At 47.0% G+C, this 23,451-nt stretch overlaps 1 protein-coding gene across 1 annotated transcript in view; it reads right to left on the bottom strand.

The window, feature by feature from the left end:
* PRR5L (proline rich 5 like) overlaps nt 1-23,451 on the bottom strand; it is a 69,651-nt gene that overhangs the window by 31,661 nt on the left and 14,539 nt on the right. The window contains exons 2-4 of the mRNA XM_007450622.1: nt 19,636-19,923; nt 17,867-17,947; nt 3,016-3,064 (exon numbers count right to left, since the gene is read on the bottom strand). Coding sequence (XP_007450684.1) covers nt 3,016-3,064; nt 17,867-17,947; nt 19,636-19,799 — 294 coding nt within the window. The 5' untranslated portion in view covers nt 19,800-19,923. The remainder of the gene's footprint in view (nt 1-3,015; nt 3,065-17,866; nt 17,948-19,635; nt 19,924-23,451) is intronic.

The following is a 23,451-nucleotide window of genomic DNA, read 5'->3' on the forward strand; positions in this document are numbered from 1 at the left end:
GGGGGCGGGGCGCGGGTGGCCATCTCATCCTCCACACGGAGGAACCCAGTCCTCACCTTCCCCAACAGCCACGTCCATGGCATTTGGGTCTTACCTTTCCACTCCCCTGGCTCTGTTCCTCACTTGTCCCCAGACCTTCCTCCCTCCTCCTTGCTGGAGGAATGTTCTTTCTGGAGCCCATTCTGACTTTCCCTCTTGAAACTACATCCGATAGTTGAGTGTGAAGGCTGAGGTCACCTCTATCAGCCTTGCCTCCTGGATTTCCCTCTTCATCTGAAAAGCTCTTCTTGGTGTGGCTTTGAAACCAGCCCATTTTCAAGGGCGCCTAGCGAAGGACTTTCCAAACCTGAGTCTCTCTTGAACCACCTTCACCACTTGGTCACAGCCAGGGCCACATACACTATTATTCTTTGTATACTACTTTTCTTCAATCAATCCACTTTTTGAAAACATAAATATGTTTATAAAAGAAACCACAGCAACACCATTTACCATAAGTAGAATGTAACTCAAGGATCAACTCAATGTCAACAAAATGTTATGTAATCCTAATTAGACATTGCTTCTAGCTGAAGACGCTAATTTTGAAACCTGCTCTCTCTTCCTTAAACAAGAGAGATCACCAAGTCTTGCAGAAGTGTAACAGACACAAGGGCGCAAACGAAGACTCTCCCTGGCACGATCAGAAGTGCTAAAGGAAAATAAGGAAGGGAAACACCACAAAGGCAAATGTTATTTAATACCATTGTGTGCAACTCCTAAAATCTCTCATGTATCTGTGGTGGGCAGCCCCTCCCTCTCTCCCAATAAAGTTTATTGAGCATCTACTATGTGCTAGGTAATTTCTAGGGACTGGAGAACCAAATACATTTTTAAAAAGGCTCTGTGCCCCCATTAGACTTAAAACCTACATTTTAATAAACAGTGTCTAGGATAGGCTTTTCTCCAGTCTAGCACCTTAAACTAAGGAAAAACCCAGATTCAAAACTGTGAAAACCAGTTCATACCCCACACCCGCAGAAAGAGACTCAACATTCACCAAGCAGTTTCTCCAATTAAGCACTCGATAAAAAAATGACATGTGGTTACCAGCTGTTAAGTGTCTGGCATACTTTGTAAGCAGCACTTACTGCCCCCCAAACCTCAGGGCTTTCCAGATAAATAAATCCCCACCCAAATGCCCTCCCCCACCCATCCGAGGGGTAGCCCCCAAAGCCAAGACATGACTGACATTTCAAACTTGACTGAAACCACACAGAACCCTGTCTATTTTAAATGTCAATGAGGAAGGCAGCTGGGCTGGCAGGTTTCACCAGGACGGACTGAAAAACCACTTCTCTGTAGTTGGATTTAAAACTCAATCACTAGAGACAGCAAGAGAAGAGAGTGAGGACAAGACTGACCTTTGAGTCAAGGGCAACTGAAATGATTCACATTTGTGACTAATTATCCCTTTTTAAATCTTTGTTTGTCTCTCCCTGGACAGGGGTTTTCTTTCAAGCAGCTGAGACATTTGACCTGATTGAATTCCAGGCTTCTGTTGGGTCTTGCTTTGTCCAGATATAGAGTGGCCAAGTGGTCGTTTTCTGGCGTGTGTGGGTGTGTGTGTGCATGTGAGAGAGAAACAACTGACATTTGTCATTCTTTTAAAGTGCACATAAAAGTTTAAGCTTCCTGATTTATGGAAAGAAAATGGAAGGATGCCTGTGTTGTTTTTAAAAGCTAAAAACTCTTTAAACTGTCTTAAAAGTATGCTCACCTGGGATACAGAATAATATCACCAACCCGAAACCAATTTATTATGGATTTTTATGTCACCTTCCCGTTAAAAGGGATGGATTACACTTTAGAATAATAAATATGTATACAGTTAACCCTTGAACAACGTGAGGGGTTAGGGGCACCAACCCTCCGTGTAGTCGAGAATCTGCATATAATTTATAGTTGACCCTCCGTATCTGAGGGTTTTTTGTATCCACAGATAAAACCAACCATGGATACTGCAGTACTATAGTACTGACTATTGAAAAAATCTGTGTGGGGACTTCCCACCACGTGTCTTTGGATGGAGTCAGGAAGGCATCTCGTGTCAGTGGATTAGAAACCATCCTGACTGCACCTGGAATCTTGAACTCATTAGCTGCATAACAACAGTGTCTAGACAAGAGGGATGTTAGCTTATCTGATTCAATTCTATCTTTAACAGAACAGACCGAGAGGCTTAGTGACAAGAAAGAACTTGGCTAAAGGGACATAGCATTACACTCACTTAGGTACCATACACGGAGTGGGAGGGAATGGCACTAGGAAAGCAGTTCTCAGAGTGTGGTTTGGGGTCCCCTGAGGGATCACCCAGACCTTTTCCACATGGTCAAAACGATTTCCTTAACAACGCTAAGCTGTTATTTGCCTTGCATCCTCCGTTGAGTGTACTGTCGAATTTTCCAGAGACTAGGTGCAATATTTTCCAGACGGGCAATATCACAATAGACTGACTATGAAGCAGATATGAGAATCCAGTCTGCAGGCAGAGATTTGCAGACATATAAAACAATACCACTCTCCTATCCTTTTATTTTCAGAAAGTTATTTTTCATAAAAATGCCATTTATGCTAACATGTAGTAGGTTTATTATTTGAATGAATTAAGGCACACAGTAAATTTTCTCGGGCTTAATTTCTAATATGGTGAAAATACATAGAGATGACCCAAATAAATGATCATTTTTAAGAGCGTAACGGGGTCCTTGAGACCAAAAAGCCTGAGAACCGCTGCCTGAGGTTATAGTCCCCATAAGAGCAGGGACCACGCTTGCCCTGTACGCCTCCACTGCCAAAGCACTGCAGTGCCCGGCACGCAGTAGGGCTGCACTGCAATGCCCAGCACGTAGTAGGAACTCAGGATACATAATTTTGGATGTTGAAGGCATGTCCAGGTGTACAGTATCAGTCACTCCTTTAGGTACATGTACCCACGTGCACAATATAACACAAGCTCAGACCCACACAGCTTACCTGAAAATAGTCTGTAATGAACGATCCAAGTTCACTCTTCAGCAGCCTCCTGGAAAGAGAGAAAAACTGTCAAGCAGCCCTTGATGCTATAGCTCCTGGAGTTCACAGATGCTTGGTGAATTGCCGTGCTCACCAGTGGCACAGGGGCCGAGGCCGGGCCTGAGCCGGAAGTGTGCTTTCCTAGGCCCCAGTAGTACCCCCCCCCCACCAAGGTCATTAGGGAATTGGGGCGGATGGAACTCCTAGAAGGCATCTGCTCCTTAGTTCACTTTTACAGATAAAGCATCTCAAGAGGGCAGCCACAGGAGATGCCAATTCTAACAGAGGTGGAGGCAGGCAGGGGCACCTGGCTTCATGTGCAGCAAAAAATAAGGAAGAGAAAGGCCATGGTTTTGTAATTCCCCCTCATTTGCAGACTTTACGGTTTAAAATGCATTTTTCATACATTCTTCACCCAAGGATTGTAAAGTATGTGTGCATGTTGGGGAGCAATTATTATCTCTCGTGCATAGATAAAGAAATTGAGGCTCAGAGAGGTCTCCCATATAAGTCAGTGGCAGAGTGAAGATTCAAACCCAGACCTTCTGCAAATTCAACATCTCTTTGCATAACCCTACCCAGTCTCGCCTCCAAATCCATCGGAGACATTGAGCTTGGTGCCATGGTTTCGGTGCCTTTACTGCCCATCCCAAAGGGACTTAAAAGTCCTTCAAAGGAGAACAGATGGATTTTATTTATCCAGCACAAACATTTATTCAGCTGCTCTTTATGAGCCAGACGTTGTTCTAGCACCAGGCTTGCAGAAGTGAACAAGACAGGCGAGGTCTCTGCTCTCAAGGAGCTTACATCCTTGGGGGCAGGGGTGTGGAGAGCTAGCAGGTTAACCGATGCACTCCGGAGGTAAGTGCAAAGAACCTTAAGTGCTTAAAAAATAAAAATAAAAAATGGCGGTATTGGCACCAGATCTCCTTCTCCCTGAGAGAAATCATGGGACTATCCCTACTGCTGTTTCCTTAATTTGATCCGAATAAGGTGAGGAAGCTAAAACCAAGAATCCAGGAAAAAAAGTCTTCAGGACTTCCAATAATTTCATTTACGCATCCCACCGGACACGGTTACTAAAGAGCAAACACTCAAGCTTCTGACAACACCTGCTGGGTTTTAACTCCTGAAAAAATGCATTCTCACGTGTCGCTGTAGGATAAACAGGAAGTTACAACAAGATGCCACAATGTGCAGAAGATAGACACAGTAAGACTGAGTCATAAGAAGAAGAAACATCCATGACCTAAATTTCTGCACCAGAAAGAGCCCTGGAAAGCTGAAAACTCATGCTGAGCAAGGAAGATACCTTCCTTTTGCCAGGACAGAAAATGTATCTGTGGTGGACACTGCATTTTGAGATCCAAGTGAATGGCAGGCTCTCAGAAGGCCATCCCATCCACAGAACCCAGGGGTTCACCCAGATGTGGGTGGGTCTGACAGAGACAGGGGAGCCTTCATCGGTCACTGGGCCAAGAGCAGGTGGGTCACGGCTGGTCTTCGAGGCCAGAGGTGTCGCTCAGACGGGACACAGAAATCAAGTGGGCAGCCCCAGAGGGAGGCCCGGAAACAGGAAGAGGAAGGGAGGCTGCTTCTGGCTGCTGGAAAGAGAAGCACCTCCCAACAAAGTCTTCATGGCCACTGGGAAGTCTCAAAACCATAGGTGAAGAAGCCAAGCTGCATCAAAAAGTAGAAAACCAGGGCTTCCCTGGTGGCGCAGTGGTTGAGAGTCCGCCTGCCGATGCAGGGGACGCGGGTTCGTGCCCCGGTCCGGGAAGATCCCACATGCCGCGGAGCGGCTGGGCCCGTGAGCCATGGCCGCTGAGCCTGCGCGTCCGGAGCCTGTGCTCCGCAACGTGAGAGGCCACAGCAGTGAGAGGCCCGCGTACCGCAAAAAAAAAAAAAGTGGAAAAACAAATCCTCATAATGGGCTACTACTAACAGAGTTTCTTAAGCATTATCTCGGGCACTTACAATGTTAAGGGGTCAACACGGTTCTGCGACTAAAATGCAGGCTATGGAATTGGTGTCCCGAGGAAGCCACGCTGGGAGGACACTGTGTTCATGTAGACGCTTCAGGTAAAATGGAAAGAGAGACAGAGGTCGTCAGTACAGGTAAGCCTTCAGGGTCAAGAGCTATGGAAACCTACTTGGAGCAAGGCGGAGGAGTAACAATCGTGAACTGGGGCTGGACGTGATTAGACAGGTGGTTCCCCGGGAGCATCGTGATGCGCCACAACTGAGGAATCCAAGGGATCTCCTCCCCTACCTACCAGGGAGGGAGGAAAGGCTGCAGACTGCAGTGACAGGAACGGTACATCACCCTTAAGTTACAGCCGGGACTGCAGCAAGCCCCGGCCAAGGCCACAATTCTGCAGAGCGTTACAGGAAGACAAAGCTTGAGGTAGAAATCAGCTGATAAAGGAGCAGAGATTAAAGAGTGAACTTGTTGCAACTGCCAAGACAAAGGCACAGCAAAAAGGACCCAGAAGCTAGCAGCAGGCATACCAGGGGCAGCAAGATGGTGATGGATAAGAATAAAGAGGCAGGCTATGAAGAGGTGCTCCCACCACACTGATAAGAGTGGTCCTCAGTCCTTTACTGAAGCGGAACCAGACACAGGTGTGGCAATCTGCTTTGTATATGTTAAATGTAATAGACTATAACCAGGTATTGTTAAGAGAATTCCATGTTCAAAACCCTCTCTACTAGGTATTGTTGTACAGAATTATCAGAACAGAATAGACCCTAGCTGATCATTTAAGTCAACATTCCATTGTCCTGGGTGGGTAAGTCAGTAAGCTACCCTGTTCCTTACAAAATCCTGTCTTATTTCTGTCTGCATATGTTACGAGTTAGACAAGGTCAATACATACATGTACAGCACTTCCGCTGCGGTGAAATATGGAATCAACGTAAATGTGCACCAATAAAGTGCTCATAAAAACCTGGTTCATTCGTACAATGAAGTTCTAAGTAGCCATAAAAAAAAAAAAGGGAATAAGGAAGTGCTCTTAAGTAATGATACGAAAATATCTACATTACGTTAAGTCAAAAAGAAGCAAGATGCAGAGCAGTGTGTATAATGTGCTACCTTGTGAGAACGGAAGAGAAAATATATGTATTTTTTATTTACACGAGAGCAACAAATTCACTTGTCAAATCTGCTCTAACTTGCTGTTCTGTCATAACTATGATTTGGTTTCCAAGAGGCCCTTTGAACTGAAATATACAGTACCTGGATTTTTATTTTTCAGTATCTTGATTTTTTTTTTTTTTTTTTTTTTTTTTTTTTTTTTTTTGCGATACGCGGACCTCTCACCGTTGCGGCCTCTCCCGTTGCGGAGCACAGGCTCCGGACGCGCAGGCTCGGCGGCCATGGCTCACGGGCCCAGCCGCTCCGCGGCACGTGGGATCTTCCCGGACCGGGGCACGAACCCGCGTCCCCTGCATCGGCAGGCGGACTCCCAACCACTGCGCCACCAGGGAAGCCCCAGTATCTTGATTTTTAAACACACAAAACACACGTGCATTTTCAAAATTATATGTAGACGCACTGGGTTGTGTCTCCTCCTCTCCATCCTCCCAAGTAGGAGGCTGGAGAAGGTTGAAGCTGTTACTGGAAATTAAGTAGGGCAACAAAACACTTGAGCAAACTTTATCCCCTGAAGTTGGGAAACGCTGTGCTAGAGACACCAAACCACCTCGTTAGACCCTAGTCTGTGGACCTCGTATAAAGTGTCAAGTATCCCCCGCTGCTTCTCCACAAATATTCCTCATATATGCGTAAAGAAGCTCTGGAAGAATAGCCAATGAACTACTGTAATAAAAGTTATCTTTGGCAGGGGAGTAGGAGCTGGGTTTCTGGAGTACAAGGCAGGGAGATTCTTCAATGTATATCTCATTGTATATGTAAATTTTTAGTACACTGTGAACACTTTCTACTCAAAAACATTAAAAAATTTTTTTTGAATTAACAATAACCACCATCAGGGTTACCAACAGATGGCTTGAGGCCGAGAAGGAATTGTGGGAGTGCGTTCCCACATCAAGGGCACAATATCAGGAAGCAGACTGTCCTAGGGGAACAGAGAATCCCACAAGTCCTGAGAATCTGCCAATGCAAACCCACCCCAGGCTGGTAACCCAAGAACTTAATGCAGAGAGAAGGGGGTGAGGAGAGGACAGAGCTGGCTCAGCCAAGCTGAGAACAGTCTGCCGCTGAGTCACAGTGCGAGATCCACCATCTATTTCTATACTCTGTGTTTACTCTGCTTGCACTTGGATTACAAGGAAAGGGTACTTCTCAAAAACTCTACCCTGGTCTTAGCTGAACTGAGAGAAAGGGATTTTCCACCCCTCTGCCTTGAGGTACCATCTCCAGGGGGAACTCATCAGTAGCTTCCCTCCAAAACAGGAACGGGGGACTGATAGAACATCGGGACCCCGTGAGTTAATTAATTGAATCACAAACGTCTACTGAAAACCTACTCTGTGTCAGATGTGGTGTGAGGTGCTAGGAAGAGCTCAGACAATGACTCCTGCCCATCGGGACCCCTCTCCCAGGAGACAGGGGTACCATCTCGTCCAAAAAATGGAAAGTTTCAAGGCATTAGGGATGCACAGACCTAAATTCACAGAGGGACCACTCACCCTATAACCTTCCTCACTACATTTGCCAGTTTAGCTTGTAAAGCACGAGAAAGAAGAGAAAAGCAGAAGAAAGACAACAGAATCGAAGAGCCCGTGCCTTGTGGTTCCCTAGATACGGAAGAGATGGAAATCCTGATTCCCAAAACCTAGGACATATGTTCCTCCTGGGCACAGAGGCACAGAACCCGGCAGCCTTCCTTCCACTTTTTCCATCCTTTCCTAGGGTCTCTTCCCAGGAAACAGGGAAGTTATTACATATTGGAGCAAATAATAATAATAAACAAAAATCAAATTGCTCCTAGGATGGAGCCTAGCTTTTTTTCCCAATTGAAGTTTACTGAGCACTTACTAAGTGCCAGTCACCATTGTCAACAACGTATATGTATTTCCTCATTTAAGCGTAAAACGAAACCGCTTTTTATACACAAGAAAATGGAACTGCAGAGGTTACTGAGGAGGGCATGCAGCAAGCTCAGGATGGAGAGGAGAGAAGTCTCACTGAATGTGAGGGTCTGGAAGCAGCCGCCTGGGTCTGAAGCCTGTGGTCAGCAGTAACCTTTGCAAGTTAACTGTACAGTTTAGTCCCTTGTAACTGTTTCCTCAAGTGGAATTTGGGGATAGTAAGGGTAGCCACTCCACAGGATTATTGCAAGGGCTAAACGAATTAATCCTTGAACGGTGAGTTCCTAGAACAGTGCCCGGCATACAGCAAGGCTCGGCAAGTGTCACTACCACCATCATCACCACCATCATGACCATGATCACCACCACCACCATCACCACCATCACCACCACCAGCACCACCACCAGCACCATCATCACCACCACCACCACCATCACCATCATCACCACCACCACCACCAGCACCATCATCACCACCATCACCACCACCAGCACCACCACCAGCACCATCACCACCACCACCACCACCACCACCACCATCACCACCACCACCACCACCACCATCACCACCACCACCACCACCACCATCATCACCACCATCACCACCACCACCACCAGCACCATCATCACCACCAGCACCACCACCAGCACCACCACCAGCACCATCATCACCACCACCACCACCACCACCACCATCATCACCACCACCACCACCACCACCACCATCACCACCACCACCACTATCACCATCACCACCATCGTCACCACCATCATCATCACCACCATCACCACCATCAGCCATTGAGCTAGAAAGAGAAGGAAGTGGGGACCTGAGAGTAATGGGAAGTGAATGCTTATGTGGGACTCAACCCAAAAGGGAAATGGGGCATGAAGTTCAGTCAGAAGCCAAAAGGGCAGTAATAAGGAGAAATGAGGAACCACTCACATGTTGATCTGTACTATCTCACCCCCTTTTCCTCCAGGCTGACTGGGTGAGACACCACCCCAGATGACAGGATTTCCTGTTATTTTACAGACCGTCATCTCACCCCGCACCATCTTGTCAACTCAACTTCCCACTTCTGTGGGCTTGAAGGTAAACGAGATACAGCCCAAGCTGGATTCTAGCTGGTTATGAGGTACAGGGAGGACCAGATGGCATGGAGTGGCAGAAATGATGTAGACAAATCACCTTAGATGTGAGCCACAATCTCTCTTGTGCACAGGGAAAGCCCCAAGGCAGCAAAATCCCAAAGGATAATGAAACAGCTTGGAGACAGGTGCCACAGGGCTAAAGTTTAGCCAGCACGAGTGGGGAAACCAGATCAGTTGTGAAGTGTCTCTGTGCCATTTGGCAATCAGGGGCTGCCGCAAGTACCCAGGCCTTTTGGTGGGATCTAGCCAGATCGCCTCATGGTCTAGGAACAGCAGGGGGCCTCAGGGTCCTGTGCCTGACACTGTAGCTCGTCAGTCAGTGCCTGTCCAACCTGATCATTAAATCCTGCTGAGATCACACACCTCGCTTCTGCAATAGGACACGTTTCAAGGAGGTGGCGTCTTTTAAAGCAGTAACACGGGGAAACATCCCTTTCCTCTGCTGGCCCATTCTATGGGGGCCCATCGGAGGTTGTGTGCATAACTCAGATAAAATTCTAGGATTCTCACACCTCTCTGTTTTCTGCACCCCAGTGGGTGGCAGTGGGGACAGTGAAAAAGATGGAGAAAACCAACAAAAAGCATTTCCAGAGCTCCTAATTATGTCACATGTACTATGCTAAGCAGATGGCACAAAGCATCTTGAATTCTCCAGTAGCCTCTAAGGTAGGAATTTATTTTGCAGGTGAGGCGACTGTTGCTCAGAGCCTTCCCTGAGGCCATACACTGGTAGATCCCAACTCAAACAGAGGCCCACCTGAACATCAGGCAGTGGTACCCCCATCCCCACAGGGGCAGGCAGGTAAGGTGAGTGAGGGAAGCAGACGGGCACAGACAGTTGGGGCTGCAGCAAACTCCACTGAAGCCAGCAGCCAGGCCTCGCTCCCACTGACCAGTTCCAGATGCAGCGTTGCCCGATGTAGACTTTCCAGAGAGGCCTGGATCTTTAGGTGGGATGTCCAGATTTCCAAACACTGTGCAGGCCGACCACTTCATGGGCCAACCCCAGAACTATTCTTCCTGCCCCCAGAGATGAGTCTGTTTCTCAACTAGAGCAGACATAAGGTATCAACACACGGCCAGGCAGAGCGACCTGGGCCAAAAAGAGAAGTTCTCGCCTGCAGGCCTCCCAAACGAGGGTCCTCAGAAGACAGTGCCCCACTCATTTGATGATCTGTTCATGAATCTACATCCAGGAGCATCAGGCCTAAATCTGGACAATGCCAGGCATGTGCCTCTTGCAGCCCACTTACTGTGTGTTGAGGAACATGGGAGGCTCAAGCTCAAGTCCCAGGTCAGCTACTAACTAGCTCTGCGACTCTGGGCAAGTTGTTCCAGTCCTCTACTTCCTCATCTGTAAGATAGGGATACAGTGGCACCCGGCTCATAGGGGTGTGGTGAGTTTTACAAGAGTTAACACACAGAGCCCGGCACGCACTAAATAAATGTTCTGCTGACGCCTACTGTTATTATTACCGCACAGAATCTTGACTCACACTGGTCCCTTCTGCCAGCCTGTGGGTTCCATCCGGCCTCTCCTCTCCACTCCTCCCCTCCCAGCTCTGCCCGCAGCTGTGGGTCCCAGTACAGTCAACAGACTCCCTCACAGAGCTGGAAGCATCTGAGGTGGAGCTCCCTTCCGGGCTTCAGACAGCCAACTGACTCAGAACCAGGACGTTTCAACTCCGACCTGTCAGAGACCGAGCTCAATTCTTGGAACCTCCTCTTTCCTTGAAAATCTCTGGGGTTTCCTTCATGACACCTCCCTCCCAACAAGAACAGAAGCAGGGTGGTTGGAGAGAGAAGGAAAATGTGAGTTTCCTGCCTCGGGCCAGCTGCAGATAACTCATCTCTGGTTTCCGGAAACCTCATCTCTGAGCATTTATTTCTGCTGGGAAAATAAAAAAAAACAAACAAACCCAGTAAGAAGGAGGGGTGAAAGAGTATGGAGAGAGTAGTGGCAAGATCTTTACATCCTCTCTTGCCCTTTCTACCTGATTCCCACCTGTTCATCCTGCAGATTTCAAAGGAGGCATGGCTCTCGCCCAAATTTAATCATGTGCCCAGCCCCTCACATTCCCCAACACTCTGGGTTCTGCTACCACCCAACTTAGAACATCATATGATAACTGCCTATTCAGTTCCCCACTCTCACTCTGCCAAGGTCAAGAACAACCCACCTCAGTGGCTGCCCCAGAACCTGGCCCAGTACCTGGCAGAATCCACAAATATTCACTGATTAAATGAAGAAAAGCATCAGTGACCCCTCCCTCTACACGTACCCCCACCACCACTCCCACCAGCCAACCAAAAAGTGAAAGCACTTTTAAGAAACTACCTGCGTACGTTCTTATAAGAACCAGTACAAATAAATCATGGCTTTCTCACGCTTTCCTAACTTTCTATCATCAGTGGAATAGTTGCCAAAAGGCATGTTTAGCAAGAGCATGCTTCTGTGTCAGAGTTTGGCCACTCTTGTTCCTGGGAAAGCTCGTGAAGCCCAAACCTCTAACAGAGACTTGTGCCCACTGCCAAAATGCAGCCACATTAGAATTGAGGCTGGAGAGGGGCGTTCAAAACCACACTGATGCCCCATAGAGAATTTAAACCAAGAAGACACTCAGGTCCAGCCCACACCAGTGCAGATGGACACTCAGGGCAGGCAGAATAGTAGATTGTGATGACGAGGGATTTCACTAGAATATGTCTATTCTGAGGGGTGATTTTCAATAGAAAAGATTCTGATTTATGGTCTTCATATTGACAGACCATGAGCCCTGACTTTAATTTGGGGAAAAGTGGCCACTTGATTGAGGTGTGACATTCCTGATGAATTTGTTCTTAAAAGGTCTCCACACCTAAATAGACATTTCTCCAAAGAAGACAAACAGATGGCCAAGAAGCATATGAAAAGCTGCTCAACATCACTGATTATTAGAGAAATGCAAATCAAAACTACAATGAGGCATCACCTCACACCAGTTAGAATGGGCATCATCAGAAAATCTACAAACAACATATGCTGGAGAGGGTGTGGAGAAAAGGGAACCCTCTTGCACAGTTGGTGAGAATGTAAATTCATACAGCCACTATGGAGAACAGTATGGAGATTCCTTAAAAAACTAAAAATAGAATTACCGTATGATCCAGCAATCCCGCTACTGGGCATATACCCAGAGAAAACCATAATTCAAAAAGACACATGCACCCCAATGTTCATTGCAGCACTCTTTACAATAGCCAGGTTATGGAAACAACCTAAATGCCCATCGACAGACGAATGGATAAAGAAGATGTGGTACATGTATACAATGGAATACTACTCAGCCATAAAAAGGAACGAAACTGGGTCATTTGTTGAGACGTGGATGGATCTAGAGACTGTCATACAGAGTGAAGTAAGTCAGGAAGAGAAAAACAAATATCGTGTATTAACGCATATATGTGGAACCTAGAAAAATGGTACAGATGAACCGGTTTGCAGGGCAGAAATTGAGACACAGATGTAGAGAACAAACGTATGGACACCAAGCGGGGAAAGCGGTGGCGGGGGGTGGTGGTGGTGTGATGAATTGGACGATTGGGATTGACATGTATGCACTGATGTAGATAAAATGGATGACTAATGAGAACCTGCTGTATAAAATAAATAAATTAAATTAAATTAAAAAAAACAAAATTAATGAGGAAATAAATGCTAATGAGAAATGGGGTTAAGATCATGTGGAGTTAGATGACAAAAATCCTATATCCTGGCTTCTGCATCAGGAGGTAAACTGGCTCACTGTGAGCAAAAGTTGTTTTTAAATTAATATTTAAGAAAAAGCATGAAATTTCAGACTGCTAATTTTACCATAATTACCATGCATGTTATCATAAATGTCCTTATTTTTTTAACCTGTTTAATTTATTATTTTTGTAAAAAATCTTTCAGTAAATTTGGTGATCCAGAAATATGTGCAATTAACAGCAAAGGTGTTAGTGAAGGACTCTTAGCTCCATCCACAGGGTGTGAACAATGTATCAGTAGCATATTCTGTTATGTTCTTTCAACAGCTATATAAATATACCAGTGAGATTAGACCACCACTTCCAGGGCTGTGTTCAGAAGCATATCTGTTCTTGGCAATAATAATGGGTAGCGTAAGAACCACATTTCCATTGTTAGCTTGAGGAACACTATATAAGGAATTTTCTTGTTTTCTAAAACACGTAATATACACAAGCATATTGTATCCTTTAAGTTGCTAATTAATGTCGACACAAGTGCATGGAAAAGCATTATCTCTGTACCTCCAACAATTTTCATTTCAATCAAAATGTAAACTATGGCTGGACACTTTCCAGTCTTTTTTTCAAAAAAAGAAAAAGGTCTCCGCATCCTTCTCTTGATCTAGTAATTTGTTTTAGAAGTTGAACACCCTTAGTCCAGAGTCCTTCCTCAGAGACACCCCAAAGTCTATCTACTTATGTTTAAACTGAAGTTCATTTTTAAGACATGGAGACACGTCTTAGAAGAAAAAATCAATTGTTTGTAACGACTGCATTTCAGAACCCAGTTATATAAAACTTACCTTCCCGGTCATCCTTTGCATTGGCTAATATTTACACGAATTCATATTTCCCAGGGAACACACTAACTCCACAGTTAGAAAGATGACCAGGGCTGGCTGGGGTGACCCGGGAAAGCTGATTTAGGCTTTGACATTGGACTTGGATAATCCATCAACGTTTATTACTGTCTGGCTGGAGTAGAATGAAGAACTGAGAGAGTCATTTCCTCTTGTTCTTTCCTCTGAAGAAAGGAGAAACAGCTGGCTCTCCTTGTAAGAACTTAGCCTCACCCACACTTCCAGGCCAGCACATTCTTGGAAGGGCCTGTCCTGGACCTCTCTAGTTCAAAGTCAGCTCACCTCATCCAAACAGCTAGAGAACTTTGTATACAGTACTGTTTATGGGGCAATTCATCACACCGCCCTGTGCTCTCACGCATGGTACTCAGCCAGCATTTACCACTTTATTATTGCTCAATTTTCATAATAGGAATAATAATGGCTAACATCTATTCGGCACCGGATCTTGTAATAATGACAATTTTAGCATTATCTCAGACCTCCCAATCACTATGAAGTTCATGTCATTATTATCCCCATTTCATAAAAGAAAAAACAGAGATTGATAAATGAAGTAACTTGCCCATGTCACACAGCTGATCTAATTTTGATCCCTAGTCTCTCTGAATCCAAAAGCCACTCTCTTAACAAGTTAAACAATTCTCTTGAATCTGGCAGGGATCTTCTTGCACATAGAACTGTCATAATTGATTGAAAAACGTGGGTTCACTTTATTTAACTTGGGACGACCAGGTCATACATATGCCTGGGATGTGTTTCATGTTCTCAGTTATACTCTGAGTGTCTGTGCTAGGAAAGCCCATCTCGTTCTAACCACCATCCTAAAGAAGGACAGAGGGTAGACGGTCCAGGACATGGTCATCGAAGCTCTGGTTTTTGACAGCTTTGAGTTATTCTGGGCTCAATTCATATCCAGGCAATTAGTTTCAAACCCCAACCATATGTGTTTCTCACTAGCCCGAAAATTGCTCAAAACATAGAAAGGAACATCCAACAGCCCCCACTAAACCCAATACTGGAAAGGAGTGTTGGAGGAGTGATGTGATCCTTGGAGGGGTATTAAGAATCACAGCACATGGTAGAGATGGAGTCCCGGAGGCCTTGGGAAAGGAACAATGGCAGAAAGAAAGATCAAGACCATTGGCTTAACACTTCTTCCAGCCTAGAACCTCTCCCTCTGACACTATGATATAGCGCAAAGAGCACAGATTCCACTGGGGACTGAATTGTGTCCCCTCACCCGCCAAATTCATATGTTGAAGCCCTACACCCACAATGTGACACTATTAGGAGATGGGGCCTTTGGGAAGTACTTAGGTTCTGATGAGGTCATGAAGGTAGGACCCTCAACACTCATGTTGGGATTAGCATCCTTATAAGAAGGGACACCAGAGAGCTTGCTTTCTCCCCATCGCGTACACAAAGAGGCCGTGCGAGGACACAGCAAGATGGCGGACAGGAAGAGAGCTCTCACCAGGAACCCAATCTGCCAGCACCTCGACCTTGGACTTCCCAGTTTCCAGAACAGTGAGAAATAAACATCTATCGTTTAAGCCTCCCAGTCTATGGTTACAAAAACCATTCGGCAGCCTGAGCAAACTAACATAGGTGCCTACGTCAGACAGGGGTTCACATCCTGACTCTATCGTTCATAGCTGCGTGACCTTGGAAAAGCTATTTTGTTTCTCTTGCCCATCATTTTGTGGATAAACTATGCACTGAGAACAATGATTGTCTCTCAGGGCTGTGAGGAGGGCTGAATATGATGTATGTGAAAGGTGCCTGGCACTTTTCCTGGCACCTCCATCCATGTCAGTTCCCTTCTCCCCCACTTGGGTGTCCTTAGCGCCAGAATCTGGGACACGACACCCCATCAGCGATGCCGCCCCATGTATGCTATGGCCGATCTCATAAATGGGCAGCCCGTTGGTCAAATTCAGCCCACAGATGTGTTTTGTTTGGCCTGTACCAATGTTTGGGGACATTTGGATTACTTATCAACATTTAAAAGACAAAATTTCACATAAAAATCTCAATTTCTGGTTCTTCTTGAGAAATAAGATGGTATGTCACTGGACCTGCATTGTTCTGGGCAGGGGGAGATCCCCTTGGACAGAGGGTGAGCTCTCCCCTCCACTCTCCAGGCCGGCTTCACCCACTTAGACCTGCTGGGTACCTGCGGGCTTCTGAGTGAGCAGCCCGGGGTTAACAGGGCTGTTGAAATCTAGCGTGGCCCGTATTTTTCCTAGCTGCCCACAAAGGTTTTAAGTACAATTTCAGGATCAGTCCCCTGATGTGAGGAACAATTAGCACGTTCCTGAGCCACCGTTTTATTTATTTATACATCTATTGTGAGCTAAGGGACGTTCACGGAAAAGACCGAGATCTTAGTTCTTGGAGTAAAATTCAGCTCTTGCAAGCTGGGGGGTTGGCCGACCCAGCTTTGCCCTTGTCACTCAACATCTCAGGGCCTCAGTTTCCTCCTCTGTAAAAGGAGGGCTTGGGTGAGATGATCTCTATTGTCTCTTCCCATATTTGTGTAATTATTAGGCGAAATTCAAGTGCCTGGCTAGAAATTTAACACAACTCTGTTTGCTTCCAAGCTCTAAACGTTTTAATGAAAGCAGAGCTCTTAAAACACCTCACTGACCCTTAACACAGGTCTTAACTAAATGTAAACAAGACCTGAATAATGGCCTTTTTTAATGTTCTGCCCATTCCAGGGTTAGGTCTTCACCCTTGATGTTCTGCACTTAACACACCCAAGAGGAATGAACACCAGGGCATTAAAAGACCTGATGTTCAACCTCCTATCCCGGGAGACCTTGGGGCTCTAGGCCCTGCTTGCCTCTCTGCCCTCATTTCACCAAAACACAAACCCAACCGCACCACCACCCAACCTCCAGTACTCTGCGCACGTGGGCCTTCTTTCAGTTCCCTGCTCATTGCTACCACTGGACCTTTGCACGTGCAGTTGCCCCCACCTGGAGCCCTCTTCATCCAGTTATTTCCCACCGATCCTTCGGATGACAGCACAAGTATCACATCATCATTCCTGGCCTCCTTGGCAAGATCAAGTCCTACTAACATACACTTTCATCACATCAGCTGTGTTGTAGTAGCCGTCACAGGTGCATAATATTACATTTTACATATGTGATCAGTTGACTAATGATTATCTCCTCAACTGAATATAAATTTCAGGAGAGCAGGGGCCACATCTGTCTTTGCTCATTGTTGTTTTTCCAGTGCCTGGCTAATAGGGAGGCACTCATATATTTGATGAATGAATGAACAAGTAGTGGACACTACTGGGAAGATTCTTGAAGACATTAAACTCCTCAAGGACCATGTCTTATTGAGGGTTTCATCACCAAAACCTAACAGCAATGACAGTAACGATGATGATAAGAGCTCCAAGTACCAAATACTTGGTGTGTTCCAACCCTGTTCTTACAGACTATTTACATAGTAACTTAATAACTCACAAGAATCTTGTGCATTGGAAGTAGGTGCATTTCCTATCTCTGTTTCACAGAAGAGGAAACCAAGGCACAAAGAAGTTGGCAAGCTACTTAGTAAAAGGAAGAATAGTAATAAAATCCCAAGCAGTCTGCTACCAACTGCTAGGCCATCCTGGCCTAATATGGCACCTACTAATCAAGCAGGGCACAAGAAATGTTTACAGAATAAATGGCAGCTACCAGATGTCAACCCTCTACCCCAGTGACCCAAACATACATTATATACATGGACAAATGGATGAGTCCTCTCTGGAGCAGAAGTCTAGAGAGATAAGGGCCTCAGAACTTAACAGTTACAAGAGTCTCATTAAAGCCAACAGAAGCAGCAATAGGAACCAAGCAGAAAACAGAATTTAAGGTAAAGCTCCTGGGGGTGGGGTAGCTCCTTCCACCCCAGCTCAGGCCCACGGTGGGAGGGTCCTAGCCTGGCCAGCCACATACCTGATGTTTTCGTTCAGTGTGTAGAGCTCATTGCTTTGCAAGCCGCCCCCTTTAAAGACATTGATCACGGCAGTCTGGACGCTGCAGGGAAATAGAAACGACCCCTGGTGAGTGGATCTGTCTCCCCGGGGCCATTTCCACAAGCAGCTCAGAACTGAAGGTGGGTGGAAGGGCCAGGAAGCCTGTGGCACAAACACGGCCACGTTTTCTATCCCTGGAATCCGTCACTTCCATCTGAGGGTCCTTGGAGAGGAAGGGAGACTGAGGCCAGGAGGACCCAAAAGTAGGCCCTCCCCCACCCCCCACCCCCGCACTTTCTCACAGGCTGGCAGCCCTGCTGGGGGGCGGCCTTAATGAAGGGCAGGCAGTGGGATCTACTCTCAGGAAACTGCGTGGCCACCAGCGCTGGGCCTGAAAGAATCCCCAGTGGCAGTAACTGCAAGCAGGAGACGACTCAGGTCTGGGGTTCTTTCACTTAGGAGACCTGACTTCACAGGGCAGCCTGGAGACCCAGGGCCAATAGGAAAGGATAATTCCTTGCCTTTAAAAAATTTTTAATTTAAAAAAATTTTCAAATATGGATTTTAATTGTCCTTGCCTTTTAATAGTACCCTCTGGGAAGAACTCCAGAGGGGGTGACCTCACTTCCCCTGCCACTCCCACTCCTGCCACTGTCTAGGCAGAAGGGTTAATCCGTTGAGGGGCCCAGGTAAGTCTTAACTCCACGTTCTCTGGACCCCAGCCCAACATTTCAGCAAGGAGCTGATCACAAGCTTGTCTTTACCAAGGGTTCCAGACCTTTTTAAATGAACAAGCCTCCATTTAACATCAAAACATTTCGGACACCTCCTCCCTCCCCATCATAAGGGTTGGGCATTCATTGAAAAAATCCATAATAATCCAAATGACAAAGAATTCCATAATGCTTTAAAATAATGATGCATTGATTTATCCAAAAAGGAACCACACAGATTTGAAAAATAGCTCAGAGAAGGGTGAGACATACAACAGATTCAGTCTCTACTCAGTGCTGGGTGCACGATAGTTCAGCTGGACGCCTTACAAAGGCTGTCTCCTCTCCCAGCCACCTGTCGCTCCCAGGTATGGATCACCCCTCGTTTATGCTGCTTAGTTAGCTTTTCACAGATACTGTCTCAGCTCTCCGAAGGGGTAACAGGTAACTTGAGGTTACTTATATGTTCCCATCCCCGGGTCCTCTTACAATTGGCGTGTGACTAATGGGCATGAACAGTAACTGTAAGTTCTGATCCAACTGTCCCGGGCTGGTTAACTGACTCTGAGAGCCCAGAGGCCCCCAGTGGTCTGCTTTCCCTCTACTAAAACAAGGAAAGCTGGGGAGAGGGAGGGGGAGAGAGACAAATTAGGAGTATGGGATTCACAAACTCCCATACATAAAATAAATAAGCAACAAGGATTTACTGTACAGCACAGGGAACGATATTCAATATCTTGGAATAACCTATAATGGAACACAATCAGAAAAAAGAAAACTGAATCACTGTGCTGTGCACCTGAAACTAACACAACACTGTAAATCAACTATACGTCAATAAAAAAAGAAAAAAAGATTGTTTTAAAAAAGGAAAGCTAATGGATACAGTTACCGTAGGGAAAGCACGCTCTTCATCAATCACCCCTTTACTCACGACCTTCTGGAGCTGAGATCTCAGGAGCTGCTGAAGCTCAGCCAGCCCCTGGCCCTGCTCTGGTGCTGGCAGTGCCCCTCTGCCCGCCCATGCCTCCTGTACCTGTTCCAGGCCGAGTTGGAGCTCAGCTGCAGAGCCTGGCGGGCTGCCTGGAAGCGGGGCAGGTCGCTGAGCGCCGGGGAGCTCATGAAGCGCGGTCTGGGCCTGCGGAAAGAGCCCATCTTGGGGAACTCGACAGGCAGGCTGGGGGCGAAGCCGCGGGTCATAAGTCCAGGTGAGGGAACGGCTTCTCCTCTGGACCTGAAGGTTCCGACTGCCCACCCAGAGGGCTTCTGCCAGGACTGCTTTCTGGCCCTCAGGCTTTCTCAAAACCACAACGTTAGCCAACACCTGAAAAGAGAGGGCAGCTTTTGTTGAAAACGCCTAGGCTGAGCAGACCCCATCTTGGAGGAAGTTGGCTGGGGCTTCCTGGCCAAACTATCCTAAAAACAATTCCAGGACCCCACAGCACTATCTATACCCTGCAGGGTCCCATTCACAAGTGTTTACAGGCCTCTTGTTAGTTTTGGTCACTTCCCAAAATGGGAATCCAGCAACAGTGGGTTGAGGCCAGTCCTACAGAAAAGTGATTTCTAAGCTGTACTTGACTGTGGTTCCCATGCACGCTCAACAGAGTTTGGGTGCTGGCTGGGTTTCTGTAGACCCCACGATGCTGCACGTTAAGAGATGGCTTTTTAAAAAATAGAGAACACAAGAGTTCCTTGTCCTGGCACCGAAGACCGTCCATGACATGCCCTGACCACGGCAGCCCATGTGTATTGCTCAGTATCTCCCAAAGTGTCAATGCCTCTTCACTCAGGCTCATCTCCTCACTCTCTCTTACCTGCTGTTCATTCATTCATTCCATCAGAACATATTTATTGGTTACTATTTATTAACCATGTGAGCTGTGGGGCATCCAAAGATTTCTAAGACCTAGTCCCTGCCTTCCAGAGGCTCATGGTGTATAGGAAGATGACTGGTCATGTATTTGTTCACACAATAAATATTTATTGAGCACCTACTATGCTCCAGGCACTCAGGTACTGGGGATACAATGGTGGCCCTGGAGAATGTGGTCCCTGCCCCATGGAGCTTACAACTGGCAGGCAATACTCCATGCCAGGCTGACTCCCTCCCAGGCTTTTGATTGTATCTACCGTTTCCCTTGCCCAGAACCTCCTCCCTCTTCCTCTCTGCTTGTCTAAATCTAACTTACCCTGAAGGGTTGGGTTCAAGGATACTGTCTCCTGGAAACCTTTAAGGCTTCATGGTTAATGGCAGTGACTTTGAATGAATCTGGGTTTGAGTCTTAACAAGGCCACTCCCAAAGCTGTGTGACTTTGAGCTCATTAAGTCTGAGAATCCACACCTGTTAGCACTGCCAACTTCCCAGGACTGATGAGAGAGGAAATGAGATGGTGTGACATGCCCAGCAGAACAGCAGACCCAAGGCTCTCAAGCATCAGCTGTTTCTGTTCAGACTCATCTCCTTCTTTCCTCGCCACTTTTGAACCTGTCCTTTCAGTCTTTTCATCTTTAGTGAGCCTCAAGTCCAAACTGATGACTTAAAGTGAGTTTTGAAACTGGTCAGAGTGAAGGACAAAAGGAAACCACCAAGGTCATAGTTACTTGTTCCTTCCAAGGCTTTAAGGTTTAGCCCAGAAGTATTCTCACTGGCACCTCTGTCACCAGCTTACTCTGCTGTGACCCCGAAAACAATGCTGAAAGAAAAAGACATTCCAGCCATAAATGCCAACTTTCAGGTTGGCAGGAGGGGTAGGTTCTGCAGGTCCAACTGCAGCGTCAGAAGAAGGAGGAACCGAGGTGCCTCCTTCTAATGAAACACGCTGCTCTGGTCAGAAGGGGAGTGAGGCTGCTAGATGGGCACGGAGGCCGTCCATCCAGAGGGTGTGGGCGGTGCTAGCACTGTGGCACAGTGACAGTGAACTTGTAAAACCAAGAGCCAAAAAAGGAATGACTCGGCCCACCTCTTACATTTTTTTAAAGGAAAGCAGACTTGTGTCCCATTTTCTTTTACAATCTCCCGCCCTTCGACCCATTCTCAGACTGAGCAAATAGTGACTAAACTTTACCAGTAAATGCTGGGGAAGTTGTAACAAGCCCGCTCAGTTTCAGAGGGTCTCAATACTTCCCCAAGTGCCCCTGCAAGGTGGAAAGATCTGTGCAAATCAGTGAGTGAGGCAAAGAACTAATACAACCACAGAAGCCCCTTCGGAAGCCTGAAACTAGCCGGCTTTGGGATTTGATTTGCCCGGTAAACGTCACACTATTAAAAGAGGCTCTGTTTCACTGCCCTTCTTTAAATGGGCCTGCCAAGTGCAATTCACCTGTGTAATTACGGGCTATTAACTCCTTTTATGAGCATCCTAAACTCCAGGCAATGCAATTGCCTCCCACTGAGGGGCACTTGGTCAGGGAAGTACAAAGGGGAACAGAGCGGATCGATCAGGGGTTCAGCTTCCGGCTTCCTGTTGAAACACCACTTCTCCAGGAGGCTGGGCGACACTGAGGGTCCCAGGATGGGCTCCTGTCGGCCCCGCCCGACTTCTCAGTTAGCGCCTCCCACCAGGCCGCCTGCTCCAAGCCGTGTGTGCATCCAGCAAGACGCATGGGCAGACCCACGCACACACGTGACCTTTTTAACTAAGGGTAATTTTCAGCCAAAGGGATGATGACCACAGCCTCCTCGGCCTTGCATTAGCCCCACAGTAACACACAACAAGCAGTACCTCTGACTCATTCGTCGCTGGCAAAACCTGCCACCCTCAGATACAGACAATCCAAAGCTGTCTGGGTCTCTACCATTCTCACTTCTGGACGGAGCCAAGAGGACTCCCCAGAGCACACAGAGGAAGCTGCTGGGCGTGCTGACAAGAGTAGTCTAAAGGGAAAAGCTGACACACCCTGCATCCACCTGCTACGGCGCTGGCTCCTCGGACATGGGTTTGTCCTGACCTAAATAGGACAAATCCGAAAGTGACAAGACGGATGGGGCTTTGGGGTGAAGCCAGTCCAGGGCCCCATTTACAGGTGACAAAACTGAGGCCCAGGGCTTCCCTGGTGGCGCAGTGGTTGAGATTCTGCCTGCCGTTGCAGGGGACACGGGTTCGTGCCCCGGTCCGGGAAGATCCCACATGCCGCGGAGCGGCTGGGCCCGTGAGCCATGGCCGCTGAGCCTGCGCGTCCGGAGCCTGTGTTCTGCAATGGGAGATGCCACAACAGTGAGAGGCCCGTGTACCGGAAAAAAAAAAGAAAAAAAAAAGAAAAAGTGAGGCCCAGCGGAGCAGGGAAACGTCCAATGTGTCTGAGGTAGGAGAGAGCCAGGACTGGCTAAACTCAGGTTCCCTGACTCCCACCTAGGCCATTTGTAAACTCCTTGAAGATGGGCATCGGGACTTACTCATCTCTGTTTCCTCAAGCCTGAGCGCAGTGCTCAAGATAAAAATTAAGGAAAGGACAGCAGCTAATAAGGCACCACTGCCTGCCTGACGTGATGACAAGCACTGTCACAGCAGGGAAACTTACTCAGTAGGGAAACCCTGGCATCAATGCTCATTCTGCCACTCACTGACTGTATGAGGCAGAAGAACGGGCCCCCAAAGATATAGTCACTTTCTAGTTCTTAGAACCTGTGAATATTACCTCGGGTGGCAAAAGATGTGATTAGGTCAAGGATCTTGAGAGAAGGAGCCTAGCCTGGATTATCCAGGTGGGCCCATAAATACAATGACATGTATCCTGATAAGAGGGATGCAGGAGATTGGAGACAGAAGAGGAGAAGACACAGGTACACACAGAGAAGGTATAAGATGGAGTCAGAGACTGGAGAGATACAGCCACAAGCCAAGGAATGCC

This window comes from Lipotes vexillifer, unplaced genomic scaffold (assembly GCF_000442215.2).
Source record: "Lipotes vexillifer unplaced genomic scaffold, Lipotes_vexillifer_v1.1 scaffold980, whole genome shotgun sequence".
Taxonomy (NCBI): Eukaryota; Metazoa; Chordata; class Mammalia; order Artiodactyla; family Lipotidae; genus Lipotes; species Lipotes vexillifer.